General features: G+C 40.6%; 1 protein-coding gene across 2 annotated transcripts; it reads left to right on the forward strand.

Annotated features, from left to right (window-relative positions):
- The first annotated feature begins 9,049 nt into the window (after window positions 1–9,049).
- On the forward strand, window positions 9,050–18,172 carry LOC104934104 (immunoglobulin superfamily member 3). 2 transcript variants are annotated; one of them, XM_010749688.3, is made up of 11 exons: window positions 9,050–9,222; window positions 9,829–10,200; window positions 10,300–10,716; window positions 10,835–11,239; window positions 11,421–11,795; window positions 13,046–13,420; window positions 13,526–13,918; window positions 14,154–14,546; window positions 15,418–15,828; window positions 16,589–16,981; window positions 17,076–18,172. In XM_010749688.3, exons 1-11 carry the CDS (start codon window positions 9,153–9,155, stop codon window positions 17,267–17,269), a joined length of 3,798 nt encoding a protein of 1,265 aa, XP_010747990.3. In that variant the 5' UTR covers window positions 9,050–9,152; the 3' UTR covers window positions 17,270–18,172. The 2 variants fall into 2 exon arrangements, with proteins under 2 accessions (XP_010747990.3, XP_010747991.3); XM_010749689.3 differs by having other exon boundaries at window positions 9,832–10,200.
- The last annotated feature ends 514 nt before the right edge of the window (window positions 18,173–18,686 follow it).

Consider the following 18,686-nt stretch of genomic DNA (forward strand, 5'->3'; position numbering starts at 1 on the left):
CAGCGGATTCCTGATGAGACGTTTTTTCCTCCTCTGAGTCGGGCGATCAACAGCTGGATCCTCTTTCTTTGATGTTCTGGAGACAATGCACTACGTGGACTGACAGGAGGAGCCTGCCTTTGTTCTGTTCCCATCTGAAACACGAAAAAAAGAAATAAATAAAAAAAGCAAAACCTTTAAGAGATTAAACCACACAGAGAAAATGTGAGTCAAAGAGGATGTAATGTTTATAACAATTACTACTGAAACAATACATGGATTAAGGAATCAGTTGATAGGACAGATTATTTTATTTTTATTATTTAACTATTACATTCAAAGTTTAATTATTATTTAAACTAATTTAAATATTTATTTTTAAACCAAAAATGACAGAGGTTGTTGCTCAACACAAAACAAGTCTTTGAAGGATGTCAACCTTAGTTTTGGAAAAGTTTCACTATATTTTAACATATGATGAATAAAAAAATTCATTCATTAAAGAGAAGATAATCAACAGATTTCAATCACTATAAGGTTGATCTGAAAAGAAGCATACAGGTTTAGCCGATTAGCTGACAACTCATTTTCTTAATGAACAATAATGTACCTTACCTTTTTTTCCCTCAAACCATGTATCTCTTTCTTAACGTAAACTGGAAAGAGTGACAGTGACAACCAGCAAGATTTCATTTAGGTTCTCTATGCTGTTATAAGTAACATCATCCTCAGAAAAAAAAGGTAGGATCTAATAAATAATACTTTTCACAAAACTCACCTCGCGGATATGACTTCATCAACATTTTGGCTATTTCCATCACCCAGAGTCGTTACATCTAAACCTGAAAACAGGTTTAATTGATAATTAATAAAATTGAGTAAAGACAGAGAGACAGACGTAAACACTTCAGCAGCCATTACCTGTGTGAGGTGGTTGACTTGCTGCTGGTGTAAGAAGAAGCTTCTTTCTTCAACCTGAGCAGTCGTGTTATGATCGTCTGAAACTTCTGAAACAGATTGAACACAAAAACATTATGTAACTCACTCAGTGATGTAAATTAACATGGTTCATGGTTCAGTCCTCATCCATACTGCAGTTGTTAATTTGGTGACGACTAAGTTATGAACAACAGAACAAGGTATATCAGTTCAGCTCTTTGAACCGAGGGGGGCAATATGTTGGAGAGAATGAAATAGTTAATCGATTGACAAAACAAAAAACCACACAATTGTTAGTTGGAGCCCTACATGTCAGACTGGACAGTAAAGGAATAAGATATCATACTTTTGTTTTGACTCCTCATCTCCCTTTACTGCAAAACATGCTGGAGGGCAGAAAAAAGAAAAGAACTACACATTTTAGTTTCATTACATTGTGAAGATTGGAGTCAATAATGGTAAAAGTTAAGGTTGTTATTTTTTCAACTGTACCTTTACGTTTCCTGTAGCTATATGCTATACCCAAAACCAACACCACGAAAATGATATGAAAAGGGACGGCTAGGCCGACAGCCAATTGTACAGATGAACTTCGTCTGCACAGAAACACAAAAATCAAACTCAGACAACTTCTTATTACATTAAATTCATTTTAAAGGATGTATTGATGCTATGAATTCATTTATTACAGCAGAAAAGAACAGGTATATTTTTAATAATATCCTACGTAAGTGTGTGTGGTCATGACATACATACAGTACATTTGCTTGAAATCTTACCGGGTAGCAATCCTTTGCAGTAAATGTAGTTGTTTCCACTACTCTTGGGGTGCTCACATTAAATGTATTCATGGCCATCATGTTCATCCCCCAGAGATATTGTTAACTGGGGCCAGGCCTGACATTTCCATGTGATCCCCACTCAAACTTCAATAAGGATTGAGTTTGACTGTGTTTGTAATCTGCAGAGCATTCCAGCGTTCCAGATTTGTTAGAGCTGCTGTCATCGTCATCTTACAGGATTGGGGCTTGGGAACCTGTCTTATGAGAACGATGAACAAGTGAAAACAAATGTATATACAATGTACAGTCCCAGTCAAAGGTTTGGACATACCTTCTCATTTTATGGCTATATTTATATTTTATTTTATATCAAAGAAAAAATGTTGTATAAGCAAAATGTGTTATTTGTGTAAATATGTGTATTTAGATTCTTCAAAGTAGCCAACTTCTATGCACGCACTCTGCATTTTAGATTGAGTCCTCAGGGTTTGTACAATGTAGGAAGTAATAAAACAAAGGCCATGGAATGAGAAGGTGTGTTCACACTTTGACTTTTTAATATTTGTACAGCAAAGTCCTTCTCTGTCCTCCACCCTGCCTGACTGATTACAGCTCTAACCTGCTCCCATTCTGTTGTGCTATGAAATAAATTGTACTGACTTGAATAATACCAAACTTACATTTATACACAACATTTTCAACATGACACAGGGTATAAATCACACAAAGTGCTGTTATTGTTGTTACAGTATGGCTAAGCTGCCTAAAAACTTACGGGAAAAGGAATAGACATAAACAAAGGACTGACCCTATTGATAGGACATGACTTAATGTCACCATCCTAACTTTTACTGCAAAATAAGAAAGTTGCAGTTACACTGTATGTAAAAAACTTAAAGGCCATGTTGTCACCAAAGTCACAAAGGGCTTTTTTTGATACAAGCAAGTCAAACCAACTATTGATGTAATTTAATCGCGACTGACTAGATAAGAGATAAGACCACTGCTGACTTTGTAACTCTTGGTCACCTCCACTACACTGTTGGGTGCGGCAGCAATCCAGGATAAATGTTTCACAGACAGTGATTAGAGGTCAATGTGTGAATGCTCTGCGAGCTTAACACTGACGCTACAAATCTCACTACGGAGGTCAAATTGTTTAACTGTGTCTGTATAATATAACATATTCATATAGCTATAGCTTGAACACAGACAACTCTTAAACACACAAGATATGGGTACATTTGGTACACTTACAGTACTTCACTTACGTGTATGTGAGGAAACTATCACTCATATAAAGTGAGTGAAAGCAGAAAAGTGCAAAATGTTACTATGATACTGATGCTGGGTTACAGTGAGTACAGAAAGAAGAGAGAGAATAGACGCTGCTTCTTTTTCTCTTGCCACAGTATTGTAGATCACAGTTTACTCAGCTGGATAAACTTTGCAGTGCATGTATTACCCACAAGCAATTGTCTGCATTATCATCAGAAAAAAGGTTCTGTCGTGCATATCGTAGAGAACATATTACTGAGGACAAATGTCTGTGATAAGCCAATATATGCATATACATCATCACCAGAACCCACTTCCATCCACCACCATCACTCCTGTCCTGCACACCGCTCCACGCTCCGGTCAAATCCTGCTAAACTACAAAATCCTTCTGCTCACATTCAAAGCCGTCCATAACCTCGCACCCACCGTATCTCTCGGTCTCAGAGCTTTCAGCCGCTCTGCTCCCCCCAGATCTGCGTAAGTTTTACCCCCCGTCATAAGGAACATCAACTCACTCTCACAATTTAAGTCTGCCACCTGTTTTAAAATAGCCTTTTCCATCTGCATTCATGGCATTGCGCCTGTTTTAACCTGTTTTTATGTTGATGTCTTCGTATTCTTTACTTTTATGGTTCTTTTTGTTTGTTTCTGTTATTGCTGTCTCCTTTCATTATGTAAGGTGTCCTTGGTGACAGAAAGGCGGCTATGAATAAAATGTATTATTATATATTGATCGGGCCTCGCTGAATGCATGGTGGACACTGTTGGGTCTCTGTAACTATAAATTATAAAGAGTACAGTTGACCCGCTCTGTAGGAAAGTGTCCATGAGATAACTTTTTTTTTTGCTATAACAACTAAAAAAACTAACTGTACCTATGACCACCAATGGCTTAGATGACCGGTGAAGCTGTTGTTATGTTTGCTGCCCAATTCATAGATTTCCGCAGTCTTCACAATCTGGGTGGTGATTCAATTCTGGCAGTGTGCCCGTAAAGAGTGATCCTGTTGTCAAAATGTGCCGTAAACTTGGTTCCTCATTTGCCTTATGAAACTCTACCACTTTGTGTTGCCATTATAGGTTTTTTTCCACAGGTGTCTCCCAGGTTTGTCCAGGTGATAGGCTGGATCCAAGCTTGATGCTCATGCCCCTTCAGTCCGATATAGAGACTTCCATCAACTGAAACATAAAACAGAGAGTTCAGAAACTGTTTATAGGTTTATTATGACAGCTCAAATAATCCAACTGTTCAGTGTTCGCTAATGTTGTCATTTGTAGACTGTAGTTTAAAACGGTTTTTAACCTATCCTCGGAAATAACAATTTGAAGAGATCACAGGTTTTTTTTCTTCATGAACTCTGTACCGTATTTTTATGTTATTATTGAGATTTTTTTTTTTGATTTTCTGAGAAAATAATCAGCCAGCATGAATCAGTCATAAATAACTGTTAGATAAGACGGGGGAATGTGAGTTTGAGCCAACAACTGCTGGTCAAACAGAAACAGATAGAGTATGCAACTATAAAACAAACACGTTGGTGGTCTATAAATCCCATTAAGTGGTTTATCATTGAAGACTGTGATGGTGTACTATGTACAGTAGTTTATGACAAGTTGGACAACAAAAACTAAATGAACTGCAACCGGTTCAGAAGATTTAGGTGAACTGATCTCTCCATATTCTTTAAAACATTTGCGTTCATTATCACGTTTCATTAAGCTGTATATTAATAAATGATTAATAAACACTTGATCATATAGATACCAATTTATTGACGATTACACAAGGAAAGCGCTCAATGCTCGCTGTCTGTCTGCATATGGGCAGAACCAACACACCCCAGGGCGGCCAGCTGTAACAGTTTGGCAGTATGTTCATCTGTGTGACAAACTTGTTACAATCATTAAAAAGATGAAGACCGATGTAAGCTTGTAACGCTAATTAACGTGTTATTAAAATCACTCGCTCGAGTCTCATAGGTGCCGAAAACCAAATCAATTACTATCTTCATCAAGAGAGAGAGTGTGCAACTTTGCACTACTTTTTAGTAGATCCTTAACTCGTCCATGACGGTGAAAAGTCGGTCATTTTAGAGCCAACATGAACGATAATAATAGCACAAGCACCATTCAAACTCACCCGGCAGAAGATACAAGACGAAACCAGCCAGAATATACCGATGCTTCCATGTCAGGTGTCTGAGTCAGATGGACAAAGCCGCCGAATTTCCAAGGCAAAATCTACAGGTGCTGTATGTCTCATTCATTGTCAGGTCTGCATACACCAAGTCTCCGTCTAACAATTCACACACGCGTTAAAATCTGGTCGCTGACTCTGGCAGAGTTTTCAGGAAGACAGACTCCAGGGTGAACAGTTATTATCCCAGGAAAATCCTGCAGGTGCATTCCGGTCCGGCCTCCAATAAGATTCTATAAATGTATCTCTCTTCATCATGCTGCTCCATCAGCTGTTGCAGGAATCTCGGCAAAGTCCAGTAACTGCACAGTTTTAATGACAATTAATTAAGGGACGAAGCATTTTGTCTTTTAGTACATACATGCTCACATTTTCCCAACTTAATATATGAATAAATCGCATTAACTGTAGTAAAAACCACACAGTGTTAGATAATACTTGAGGTGACACCAGACATCTTTCCACCATAAACTTGTTTGATTTCACGCATTATTTATTACTTTACTTTACTGCACACCCTCACGTCAGTGCGTGTTTTATTTGAAAATATACCGGAAGCTTTTTTTTAATCCCCTCCCCTTTCCTTGACAGGTGCTTCCGCAGAACTTCAGCAGATGCATGCTGCGTTACGAGCACTCACCTCGTTATTATTACTATTTTCTCTACTTTACATGCCAAGTTGAGTATCACAGTACATAATCAAATTTCCTCCCTGATAAGGCTCCTCCTGTAATAAATCCGAGTTTACGGGCGTTCGCATTCGCAGGTTCTGAAAGCATGCCTGCAATAAATTATTTCGGTGCTATTTTGAGATTACTGCTAAAACAGCCTGATGCTGCATTTTATTTTTGTTTTAATTAGAAAGAACAAAAATAAGAAGAAACTAACCTGCTCAGATAGTGTTGCTTCGTAATTAAAACATGTCAGAAGAGCAACACAGGAGAACAGTTGGAACAAAACCAAAACAGTTGGAAATGAACAGACACATATGAGAAATGCTACCCTGAGCGTAAACATTTTCAAGGTCAGTGAATACAGAAACAAGTGCTAAAGTGCACAACAACAGTACAGATACAAAAAATTACCTGACGAAACAAAGTCTGCGATACATCTTCACCAACGGTAACGATGGTTACTTTTACAACTCACTGATTCCAAAAAGGTTGGCACTGTAAATACAAACACAATATGACATAGACGGTATATTTAATATTTCGAAATTAGATGACCAAAGACTACTGTTATGTGTACAAATTGTAATGTAAACTCATATGATTGCCTGCAGCACAATCCAAAAGGCTTGGGGGACAGAGCACAGGAGACTCAGGTTTGTATATTCTGACATAACTACGATCTAACATGCCCGATATTTTAAAGTACCTTTATCACACAGGGAATATACTACATTTTATATTTTAACTCTGAAGCATTTTGCTTCAATACTTTCCTAGCCCCCCAAAAATAAAGTCAATCATGACTAGGTAAATATGAGATATTTCTGTTGTATTGGGGGTTTCTATATGTAAAGTAACTTACAGATTGAAATTCATCAGCGCTGCGTTAGTGCTGTTCATTGTGTTTAAATTAATCAATAGTAAGTCAATGTAACATATGTAGTGTCTATAGCTTGATTTGTTTTAGTGTACGATGAAGTAAGATGTACATTAATGTAAAGATGCCAAACTCATTACATGAAGAATATAAACATTACTTTATATTACAATTATTGGTATTAAGCTAAGCAGTTAAAAGTATGGACCAGAGAAAGGTACAAAAGCATGAATGAATAAACTTTTACTTCTGGTCCCATTGTCATTTCAGGTGGATGTCAATCTCTCTGATACTTATCTATTAGCATCCTGTTATACCTTTTATATAAAGTACTTTATTAAAATAAGGAACTTCTAGCTTCAGTCTACCTCAACACAGCAAATAGTTGTCTGCATACTATAAAATATGTAACTTTGATTTTTATTCTGCTTCCTTCTTTAGTCCTTTATCTTTTGCTTGTATTTATGAAATACCATCCTCACTAAGGCTCTCACTTTCTTCTGTTTGGCGCCCACTGCGCATTTCATCTTCATCCTCACTAGACTCAACTGAGTCCTGTGTGTTCTTGAACTTTTTCTCTGATCTGTGGGTTTTGTGTGGGAGTGTCTGGAGACTCTTGCAACGTATTGGGTTGCTCGTTGTTCTGGTTTGTTTGTATAGGGCTGTGAGGCGCGGGAAGTGTCTCCCTACATCAGCTGGTTCCTTTTCAGGTGTAGAAAGAGGTTTGGCTCTATGTCCACATTTGGAGAGTTTTGGGTTTATGGCGAAAGTGCCTTTGCAGGAAAGACTATCTGAAGGAACATTGCTTCCCCATCCTGCTCTGCCTCCTTTAACTCTGAAAATAAAGAAAAGAGAAAAGGAAGGAGAGACTGCATTAAAATAAAGCAATAAGTCAATAAAATATAGCTCCCCAGTGTGAAATTTTCATAATTAAATTAATAATGAGTCAGTACAATACTTAAAATAAAACAATCTGTGTCTTCAATCTCTGTCTTAGTAGAGAAAGGTCCCTTTTCACAAAAATTTTTGATCAAACCTCCTGTTCATTGAGTCGACATGACCTGAAAGAATGACAGTGACAACCAGCACAACATAATTTAAGCACTTCTTATACTAGAGTAAAACTAACATCTGTGTTCGTGTAACGTTTATAGCATCTTCTCATCATAACACGACAGACACATAATAATATCAATAATAAAACATAATAATAAACAGAAGGCGTAATACTCAGCGGTTATGCTCGGGCTTCCTCCTACAGTCATGCATGTTAATTGGTGACTCTAAATTGCCTGTAGGTGTGAGAGGTTGTTTGTCTGTGTCAGCCCTGTGATTAGCTGACCAATCATAAAGGTAGGCGCTTATGGAAATATGCACTATTCATCAGTATCATTATTACAGAACTGTATTTAGAAGATAGATGATGATAAAACAGAAAGACAGTTTTCTATTTGACCCATCTTTCTCTATAGAGATCTTCTCCCTTGCAGCTTACCCCTTATGAACAGATGCATTTATTTACTCAGTCATAGCCAATAAGCTCAGTCTGACATGGAAATCTGAAAGAAGCGCATGCTTTCATCATGTCCACTGAGTGGCACTGTTGCACCATCGTTTTGTTTTACAGCACTTTCCATCCAGACTCTAAAGGAGCACAAACTTATTTCCTGTCTCACTGTTTGCCGAAATAGGTCAGACTTAGACCCAAGCTGTTACCTAGCAACGCGATTCAACCAGAGACCCTTTATCTCAAGTTTGATTTTTTTATTTATTTATTTATTTTGGGTTGGATTATGGAAAATTGTAAATTAACAATGGAGTTCTGGAAAAATAAATAAATAAATAAAAACCACACATGTTTTATTCTGTAATTAAAAGTAAATTAAAAGGTGCTAGGTGTAGACACGGAGCCGTGAAGATGCTGAGAGAGCGCATCACCTGCCTGCAGCAGAAAGACGCTGTGGTATCACAGCAGATTATTTCAGGAAGCCTATGGTCAAGTCAAAATGAGAGCACACATGATGCACATGAGAACTAACGAGGACAAAGATTTTTCCGACCACGGTTGTATAACCTAAAATCATATCAGATGTAGTTATTAGGTCAAAACAAAAACCATTGTGCAGGGTCATGTTATTTATTCCTCCCAGAAGTCCACCACAAACCACTTTTACACATTTACATATATTAAAAAACATGTTAGAGCAGATCTAGTACAGTTTGCTGACTGTGTGTGTGTGTGTGGGTGTGTGTGTGTGTGTAGTATGCAGGAAATATGTCAGACTTCCTCTTGGTGTACCTACAGGAAGCATTAGCCACTTCAATATCACTGTAAGAGCACAGAGAGTCCCACACAGTGAGGCTGACTGAGGACTTGGTCACAACCGGTACGCACACCGTGTCACTTCTGAAGCTGGTTCAGGATGAGCTGCTCCCTGCAATCCTTGAGGAGGGCCAATTTGCTCCTCTGTCTGGGCCTATTTCTGCACTGTGGTAAGTGGTGGGCTACATTTCATTTCCAGCAGTTGGAATTGGATTCTGCTGAGTGATCATGCTGAGAGAAAATGTGGTATTAGCTGTTCATTTTGTAAAATATATACAGTATATATACCTTGTTAAAAAATAAAAAAGAACAGAAGAGGAACATTCATTTTCATTCATCTGTCATTATGTCCATCTTGAATATACTGCTTAATTAATAACAGGAGATATTAATAATAACTACAAATACGTCTGAATTTGATCTGATTCTTTTAAAATGTGCTCTAAGCTCTTGGTAACTTTTTTTGCATTCAGTAAAAACCTTAAATGAATGATTTATATATTGATAATTATCATATTAATCTCTCCTTCTTGCAGTTTAATTTGATATATGCAAACAAAAAATGCAAAGATTAAATACTGCAACAGTACATCACCCTTTCCACTATTCACAGGCACCTGTCCTCATATATTCATATGTTTTTGTGTTTATTGCAATGTGCATAGTAAAGGCAATAGAGTTTTGCTTTATATACTGAAGCAAATGTTAGACCCTGCAGTCTTGCACCCTTCTAAAACACGACTTCAACATCCGTGTCTTGTCTGTGCTTCCCTCAGCAGAAGCCAGAGTGCACACTGAAGTACAGGCGGGGCCTCTTTATCGTGTGGTGGACTCTCTGCTCTCCATCACCTGCAATGTGAGCGGCTTCACCGACGCCGATGCTGAAAAAGAATTTGAATTCCGTCTCAAGAAGCCCGGAACGTCATTAGAGATCAACGTCATCAGCACACATAAACAAGACTTTAGCTATTCGATGTTTTCAAGCCGTGTGAGGAGCAAGGAAGTCACTTTGACACACGTGTCTCCAAACTCGGTCGTCTTTAAGATAGAAAGGCTGCTGAAAGGCGATGAGGGGGAATATGACTGTACTGCAGTTAACATAGAAGAGGATTATAATGGAATCTACAGTGTTCAGACAACTGTGAATGGTAATTGATTAATTGAAGTAATTGAAGACATTTCAGTCTAACTGCGTTGTTGTATTCTAAGGTGACTAAAATGTGTCTTTTTCTGATGTGATGCCTTAGTGATTGACAACTCCCTGAGTGTTTCATCACCTGCCACCACCTCACTGAGCTATAATGAGGGTGACGCTCTCACTTTAACATGCCAAGCCTCCAGCAACACCGTCCAGCACACCCATCTGTCTCTTTCCTGGTACCTCCATAAAGACGGCGAGGCCGAGGCTCAGCCTATCATTTCTCTGAACAGAGATTTCACGCTGAGCCCCGGCCAGGGATTCGAAGGCCGTTACCAAGCCGGACTCATAAGGTTAGATAAAGTGGGAGAGGCCACGTACAAACTGAAGATGGCTCAACTGGAGCTGTCAGACCAAGGCAGGATCTACTGCCAGGCTCAGGAGTGGATCCAAGATCCCGACCGCTCCTGGTACTCTATCGTACAGAAGAAGGCAGCAGAAACTACCGTGACTGTTAAAGCCAGAGGTTAGACGCATCATCATGAGTTGACACATGCATCTTTTCTCTTCCTGTCATTGTCGCTTCATGGCAAGATGTGCGTGTGTGTGGTTATCTCACTGTGCTTATTTTTTGCCCTAAGCAGAGGTGGTGCCAGACACGTCGTCTCTGCTGGTGAGAATCTCAGCACAGCAGACAACCCTGCAGGAGGGGCAAGAGCTGTCGCTATCCTGCACAGTAGACACACAGAACCTGGAGGAAAAGTTCTTCTCTGTAGCCTGGTTTAGGGAAAGTATTAAGATGGCTGAGATTGGCCCTACAGGCATTTTGTCTGTGGGGCCCAGCTATAGCGAGCGATCGAAAGAAGGAGAGCTCAGGGCAGCCCGAACAGGGGCCAGAGATTACCATCTCAAATTGCAGCCTATCAGAACCGAGGACCAAGGACAGTATTTCTGCAGAGCATGGCCTTCTGATAGAGGCCAGGATGGTGCATTTACCCAGAGAGCAGCCCAAGACTCCAGCCCCCAACTAATCAGCATCTCGGCCACAGGTCAGCCCAAACCGACTGCAACACACACAAACACCCTGGCTTTAAGTTTTATCTCCTTTAAAGGAAGCTTCTAAATATTGATTGCAAAAGAGATATATTATTTGTAATGACGCATGAATTCATATTTTTTATTGTTATCCTCACACCATCTGTCTGTTTTCATCATCTTGTCTCGTCACAGAAAGCGGCCTCTCGCTCTCAATGCAAAGCAGCGTGAGTGTCAACAAAGGTGACAGCCTGCGTCTCGCCTGTACGGTGCAAGGGGTCAAAGGTCTGCTCTCCGTCACCTGGCAACACAAAGCATCCTCCACAGCAACGGCCGCGTTCACCAGAGTCATCAGCCTGAGTCAGGAGGGCGTCATGGAGAAAGCGGAGGAGTTCATGAGTCGCAAAATAAGAGCAACGCGCCCGGCAGCCGACAGCTTCACCCTGGAGTTTGATGAGGTCACGCTGGCTGATTCAGGAGTCTACCAGTGTACTGTGTCTGAATGGAAAACGGATAAGACCAAGACCAACAGCCAGTCACAGACTGCCACTGTGACAGTGGATCCTACAGGTAGGACATGTCACCGTCTGTCTGTGTGGCTCAAATTATGCACGACAAACTTACATATTGACACAACAGGTTCCTCTTTTCTCTTATCATATCATATTAAATCATATATCAGGGTTTCTTCCCCCCTGCTTGTATAAGAAAAGCTGAGCCCCACAACAACCTGCACACACACACACACACACACCTAAAGAATAATATGTCAGGTTATGATTGATGTTTTGGTTTGTTTGTTTCTCTGTTAGCCAGCTTTGTGCCACAAATGGCACATTCAGGCCAAGACCTGTCCTGTCCTTCAGCGAAAGTTAAAGTAACTCTCTCGATATAGCCACAGTTTCATATTTGATGCTGCAGAGTCACACGCACCTTCACGTTTCTCAGACATGTCACGTCATTCATATGACAGTGATGTTTTGACAACAGGAAAAACAAAGACGAGCTACCCAGCTGACCTGAGAGAGTGCAGGTCACTGAGTGGCTTCCTATTTTTGAGTGAGGACACAATAAAGTATGTTTTCAAATTGTTTTGGATACCGGCTTCTGTACAGCTTATCTAGTACATGGATTATAATATGATTTAGCAAATATTTGGTGTAAATCTAATTTGTACAGAGTATATTCATGATCCACAGAGGGTGAACCCTTTCCAGTTCCAGCACTGCACGGCCACCTCAGGTCAAAGTTTGTATTCAAGACATTTCAAACCCGATAGGCAGGTCACCATGACGTTTCCACACAATCATGCTCCAGGGAGGAAAATTGGAAAAAGTTTGCACTTTGAGCTCGAGTAGAAAATAGCATAATCTTCAGGATGGTTTTCTTTTTAAATTCAATATTTTTTGTGTTGAAGGGTGTGATAAATATTTCAAGGTTCACTTCTAGGGCTTTAGACTTGAAGTTCTGTTAACATGCGTTCGTTGAAACAACACAAACTATAGACTTTGGAGTGCCTCGCTGCATATTTATATTTGCATGAGGATAAACTGATTTTCTGAAGTGTTAAATGTGTTTTATGTGAAAACAAATATATTGATATAGAAATGCTATATATTACAGCACCATATATATGTGACATTTAATGCATGAAGAAAACTTTTCTTGTTAATAGAAAAAAAGGAAATGGTTGAGAACTGACGTGCAAGACAATTTTTCACACAGTTACACACATCCTTTTTTTGTTTTTTTTTAACACTTGTGGTTGCATGACGATTGTTTTGCTCTCCAACTTCTCTATTTTGCAATTGATCTTTCAGATAAGTTCGTGAAAGTATCTCTTGTAAGTCGCAAGAGTGCAGTGGCTCTAGGAGAAAGTGTGGAGTTGATGTGCCGGGTCAAAGGTCCACGTGTACCGATAACACTGACTTGGAGCCTGCAGCGCGACTCCTCGTCCAACCCAGATACCATCCTGACGCTGTACTCCAATGGTGGCATCAGCTGGTTCGGAGACGAAAGTACCTACCAGCTGAGAGTCGAGAACAAAAACAATGAAGTTGTTCACTATCTTCTTATCAATGGGGCGAGTCAAAGGGAGTCGGGAAGCTACCAGTGTAGTGTGTCTGTGTTCCGGGAGAATGTATACAAGAAACTGCCTCCATCCAACCAACTGGCTTTGAGTGTGCAGAACCCAGGTACTGCTGAGATTTCTAAGGCTGCATGCCATTTCTGGAGCTTCAGATGAAATCTGCATTTCATCTTCTCACCACATACACCTGAATTTTGTCTCCTTCTCCTAGTGAGCAAGCTCGCTGTGACCACCGCACTCTCCTTGACTAGTGATGTCAACACCGACGTAGAAATAAAATGCTCAGTCATCACAGAAACCTCTCCGTCTTCCCGCTATGCCGTCACCTGGCTGCTCCAGGAAGGGGCAGAAAATAAGACCATCATAAGCTCGGACCGGGATGCCCTTATAACATTCGGACCCCAGGTAGAGCAGAGCCTCAGACAGCGAATCAGCATGAGGCGCGCTAAGGGTCCCAGCTTTGAGCTGACTATTCGGCGAGCTGAGGTCTCAGACAAAGGTTCATACATATGTCAGGTGGTGGAGTGGATACAAGCTCCTCGTGGTGAATGGTATCAGCTCTCGCAGGTGTTCAGAACTACAAAGATAACAGTTACTGAGCCCGGTAAGTTTGCTGACTGCATCCTTATAAACTGTCAACCATAAAAACATGGCTTTTTGTTGATTTTTGTCAGAAATTTGAGCAATTTGAGTTCTCAATTGACTGTTTTCTTCATTCTGCACTCTCTTACCTTCATTTAGCTTCATGAATGTGGCTGTCTGTTTGCATGGGTGTGGACTAGTCTGAAGTTCTGAGAAATCCCCACCACATATGACCTCGCTTTGTCTCCTTCTTCTAGTGAGTAAGCTCGCTGTGACCTCCACCCCCACCCTGACAAGTGATATCAACACCGACGTCGAAATAAAATGCTCTGTTACCTCAGAAACCCCTGCGTCTTCTCGCTATGCCGTCACCTGGCTGCTCCAGCAAGGGGCAGAAAATAAGACCATCATAAGCTCGGACCGGGATGCCCTTATAACATTCGGACCCCAGGTAGAGCAGAGCCTCAGACAGCGAATCAGCATGAAGCGCACTAAGGGTCCCAGCTTTGAGCTGACTATTCGACAAACTCAGATCTCCGACAAAGGCTCATACATTTGCGAGGTGGTGGAGTGGCTACAAGATCCTCGTGGTGAATGGTATCAGCTCTCACAGGTGTCCGAAACTACAGAAATAATTCTTATTGAACCTGGTATGTTTGTGTTTCTTTAATTAGCCCTAAAAACTCTCCAGATTTTATGAAGCACTTAATGTCATCAACATGTAGACTCTAACATTTTAAACCCCCCGCAGAAAAATCTATTTTCTCAGCAAGCTTCTTATTATAAGCGACGAGGCCGTGCATGAACACGTTATTTTCTGCAGAAGTTCAAACAGTTTTGCATATTTCAAATGAGAGCTTTCCATATTTTGTCCTTTCCCTTTCTCGCTCATTTTAAGTAGCTCAGTTGGGAAAATGTGATGTCATGTAAGCAACATTTGAATCCAAATGTGTCCACGGTTTTTCAGCACTGTCAATTAATTCTAATCAAACCACAACCACACAGTCCTGAAAAAGCAATTTAGCTGAGTTTTAGAGGAGAAAACTCTCACTCGAACTCTCTCCCTAAGGTTTTACTGGGACCGCATTCACAAAGGCCCTTATCTTACCACGAGGAGTCCGCCTAAATGCCACTAAACATTCCGAGCTAAGAGTTTCGTCTTAAGACCAATTGAGAAAAGTGCTGAGAGCGACTTTTAGTGAAGAACTGAGAGCACTCCTAAACTACTGTAAAAGAGAAAGATTGCTATTGCTATGAATGACATCATGTTTCATGAATGTACCTACGTGCTTTGTCTACGGTGATTGGTCGACAGGTGATCAGTCTGTGTTAGTGAAAGTGAAATGAAATGTTCATCAATACAAGAATCCTCTGTAGTGTTAGTATTTCCCCTGAACTTTGATTATTGCTTATTTCATCATGCGTAGATAAGAACATTCAATATTTGAACGTTTTCAGGAGATTGAAACTACGTTCTCAAAAAACTTATTTTTCTTTTCTCTGCCCACTCTCTTTCTCCAGCCAATGACCTTAGACTAGAAAAGATAGAGCAGAGGCTGACTACCTCGGAGGGAAACGAGGTGGAGGTCACGTGTAACATCATCTCAGGTGCAACCAGTCCTTCCTTTTTCTACAAAGTCTCTTGGTTCTACACCGGGCCCGGTTCTTCTGTCACAAATACGCTAGTGGAGCTCGATCACACAGGTCTGCTGAGTTACCTGGAGAGCGAGGGGCTCAGAGGCCTGCAGCGGCGGCTTCGTCTCTCAAGACCCACCCAGAACAGTTTCTACTTGGGGATTCAGAGGGCACATGAAGAGGATAGCGGGACCTACAAGTGCCGGGTTGAACAATACCAGCTGGATCGTGATGGTCAATGGCAACAAAGGGCTTCAGAAGACGGTGGCCCCACCACGCTGACTGTAAATCTTGCAGGTATGATCACATCTTTTAGATTGTGTGATGAATTATGGGCGTCCAGGGGTATAGTTTGACATTTTCGGAGATATATTTTCACCTCCTAACTTAACCTAAGAGTTAAACAAGAGGACTCTTGCATGGTACTTGTGAAGGTAACCCAGTTTTTGCACACTTAATTGGGATGCTTAATGGAACGGAGGCATTGTTAATGTTATTATTTGCACATGTGCTTCTCCTGCTTTGACGGGTCAAAATGTCTGCCATGAAGACGGCCCATTAACACTTGTCTTGTTTGTTTAATATTGTTAAGCTGGGCTAACCAGCTGCTCGCAGTTGGCTTACATTTACAGTGCAGACATGACACGGTATCAATCCTGTCTTTAAACTCGCTGAAAGAAAATGTACTTCCAAAAATATTTGTAGTTTTCTCTTGACACTTGCCACAAATTGTTACCCGTCATCATCATGTGATGACATGTATGTTTATCTGCATGCAGCTCTGTGCTTTCAACCGCAGACACAAACAGCCTCAGCAGACTAACCACTTCCCCAATGGTGCCTGCCGTAGTTAGTTCTCGCAGTGGTGTTGACTGTTTTATGCATTTTGCTGTCTCTACTTTGTTACATGCATCTGTCCTATGCGTTCAGCGCTTTCAGTATTGATTCTGTCCGTTTCTGCCTTTTGCAATAGGTGTACTAGGAATTTCAAATAACAACGATTGGTTCGGCTTGTTAAATCAAAGATGAATAAAAACACCTGTGTGCTTTTTCACAGGAAAAAACCTGTCCGTTTTAAAGGAAGCAAAGGAGTTGAATAGGAGCACGTCCCAGGATTTCACAATCCCGTGTCATATCACCAAACAATCCAGCAATGAATCCGAGTTCCAGGTCACGTGGTTTTGGCAGAAAGAGACGGGAAATAAACAAAGTCCCATATTCACAGCTTATCGAAACTCCACCCTAGAAGACAAGTCTGGGAATGCTGTTCAGCTAAGATTTAGCCATGCTTTGCCAAACCAGTTCAGCCTTATGGTCATAAAGCCAAATCCTGAACACAGAGGCCTGTATTACTGCGAGGTCGAAGAGTGGCTCCAATCTCTGTCCCATGGGTGGAGGAAGGTTGCAGTGGAAACATCAGGAAATTTGACTGTTCACGTCTACGCAGAAGGTAAACACTTGAATCTTGATGGGATTGCAGAAGGGATTGAAATGTGTGTATGTGGACACAGGTAACAAGTTTCTTTGTGTCTTCTCCTTTGCAGGACGCGCTAACGCCCACTCTGAGCCACCATGCAGGTCGGGTATGTGGATCGGGATTTTCGTAGCTTTTGTCATCTGCACTATAGTGGCCGTAGCCATGGTGGTGGTGAAGATATTTCACAATAAAGGAAAGAAGTCGGAACCATCTCTGTGGGCAGAACAGCCTTTGAACCCCAAACCCAGTGCAGAGGACTAAATCTCATATAGCAAAAGAAAAGAGTATTTTTTTATGCGCTGTTAATATATGCAATCATTTTTTATAATGAAAAAGATTCCACTGTACATATTTTTCTATTCATTTTTATTCAAAGTTCAATAACTTCAATGAATCTGTTGATAATGTTCCATAAAATAATTGTTTCAATGTTTTACTGCGCAGCTGGGAATAATTTTTGCCTTTAGGAATTAATGAAGTTCATTAAACCTTTAAAATTAAACAGGCACTTTTCATTTTTACGGCTAAAACGTCTTTGCATAATCACCCAGCTTCTTTCCGCCTTCAATGGACAGTTAAGCCAGGCAGCGGATCGACTTTGTGACTCTCCACCTACAAAGCAAAACACACTCACTGACAGATTCCTTTTTATGTAGCAACATGGCAGCTTGATACCAGAGTATATCTTTAAAAAGGCATAGCATGTCTCTGTGCTCCGGGGGGGGACAGCTAAGCACGAAATGTGGTTAAGATTTGAAACTTTTTCTCTATAAGTAACACAACTATGAATCAGCCAGGAAGTGATCTGTGGTTCTGCAAGAGAACAGGATGACTGTGTGGTCTGCGAATCTGTTGAAATGTGAAATGTGACGTGCATTTGAACAGACGGAGACAGTCTGTAAGAGGTTACAACAGTGCAACGGAAGCAGCCACAATCAGTCACCACTTATTATTACTAAGCCTGTAACTTGTAAAATCAGCCGAGTAAGTCTTTTAATTCCAGACAGACAGTCGGTTAAACCCACCTACGGGAGAAAGAAGTTAAAATAGAGTACAGGCTCAGTAAAGCATTTCCAAATGTCTGATGATGTCTATGGGATGTACACTTAAGGAAATCATTGACTGTAAAGTAAATTTGCAACCAATCTCACGTGTTCACATCTAAAATTGGGACACCGTGCATTAAAAAAAACATGAATGTGACTGATGTGAGTATAAACGCCTTCAAAGTAATGGCACAGGTCGTGCTGTACCTGTGTAGCACATGTTTATCCTGAATCTCTGCCCTAAGAGTTGTTTTTTTGAACACATGCTCCTACTCAACACATTCGGATGCTGGAGAATAATCAAGTGGAACCTTGAGGGGGAAAAAAAGAATGTAATGCCTCTCCGTCCCTCTCTCCCTCTCTCCCTGCATCAGTCCTATCAATGTTTAACACCCCATCTGTGTAAGAGACAAGAATAGAATCCATTTCTTGCTTTCACTTTTGAGGAAACAAGCCTCAGACACCAGATTACTCCCGTACAGAGAAAGGCACTTGTCCGATGAGTGTACACCAGTCATGTACGACTTGAGGTAAAACTAACAGCAGCTTTTCCAAAAAGCTGTTAGAGGCTAAAAGTACACAGACAAACAATGCCTGTAGTCCTCTCAGCCCCTGAGAGAGGATGTAGCACT

The sequence above is a fragment of the Larimichthys crocea genome, chromosome XVIII, assembly GCF_000972845.2.
Source record: "Larimichthys crocea isolate SSNF chromosome XVIII, L_crocea_2.0, whole genome shotgun sequence".
In the NCBI taxonomy this organism is placed as follows: domain Eukaryota; kingdom Metazoa; phylum Chordata; class Actinopteri; family Sciaenidae; genus Larimichthys; species Larimichthys crocea.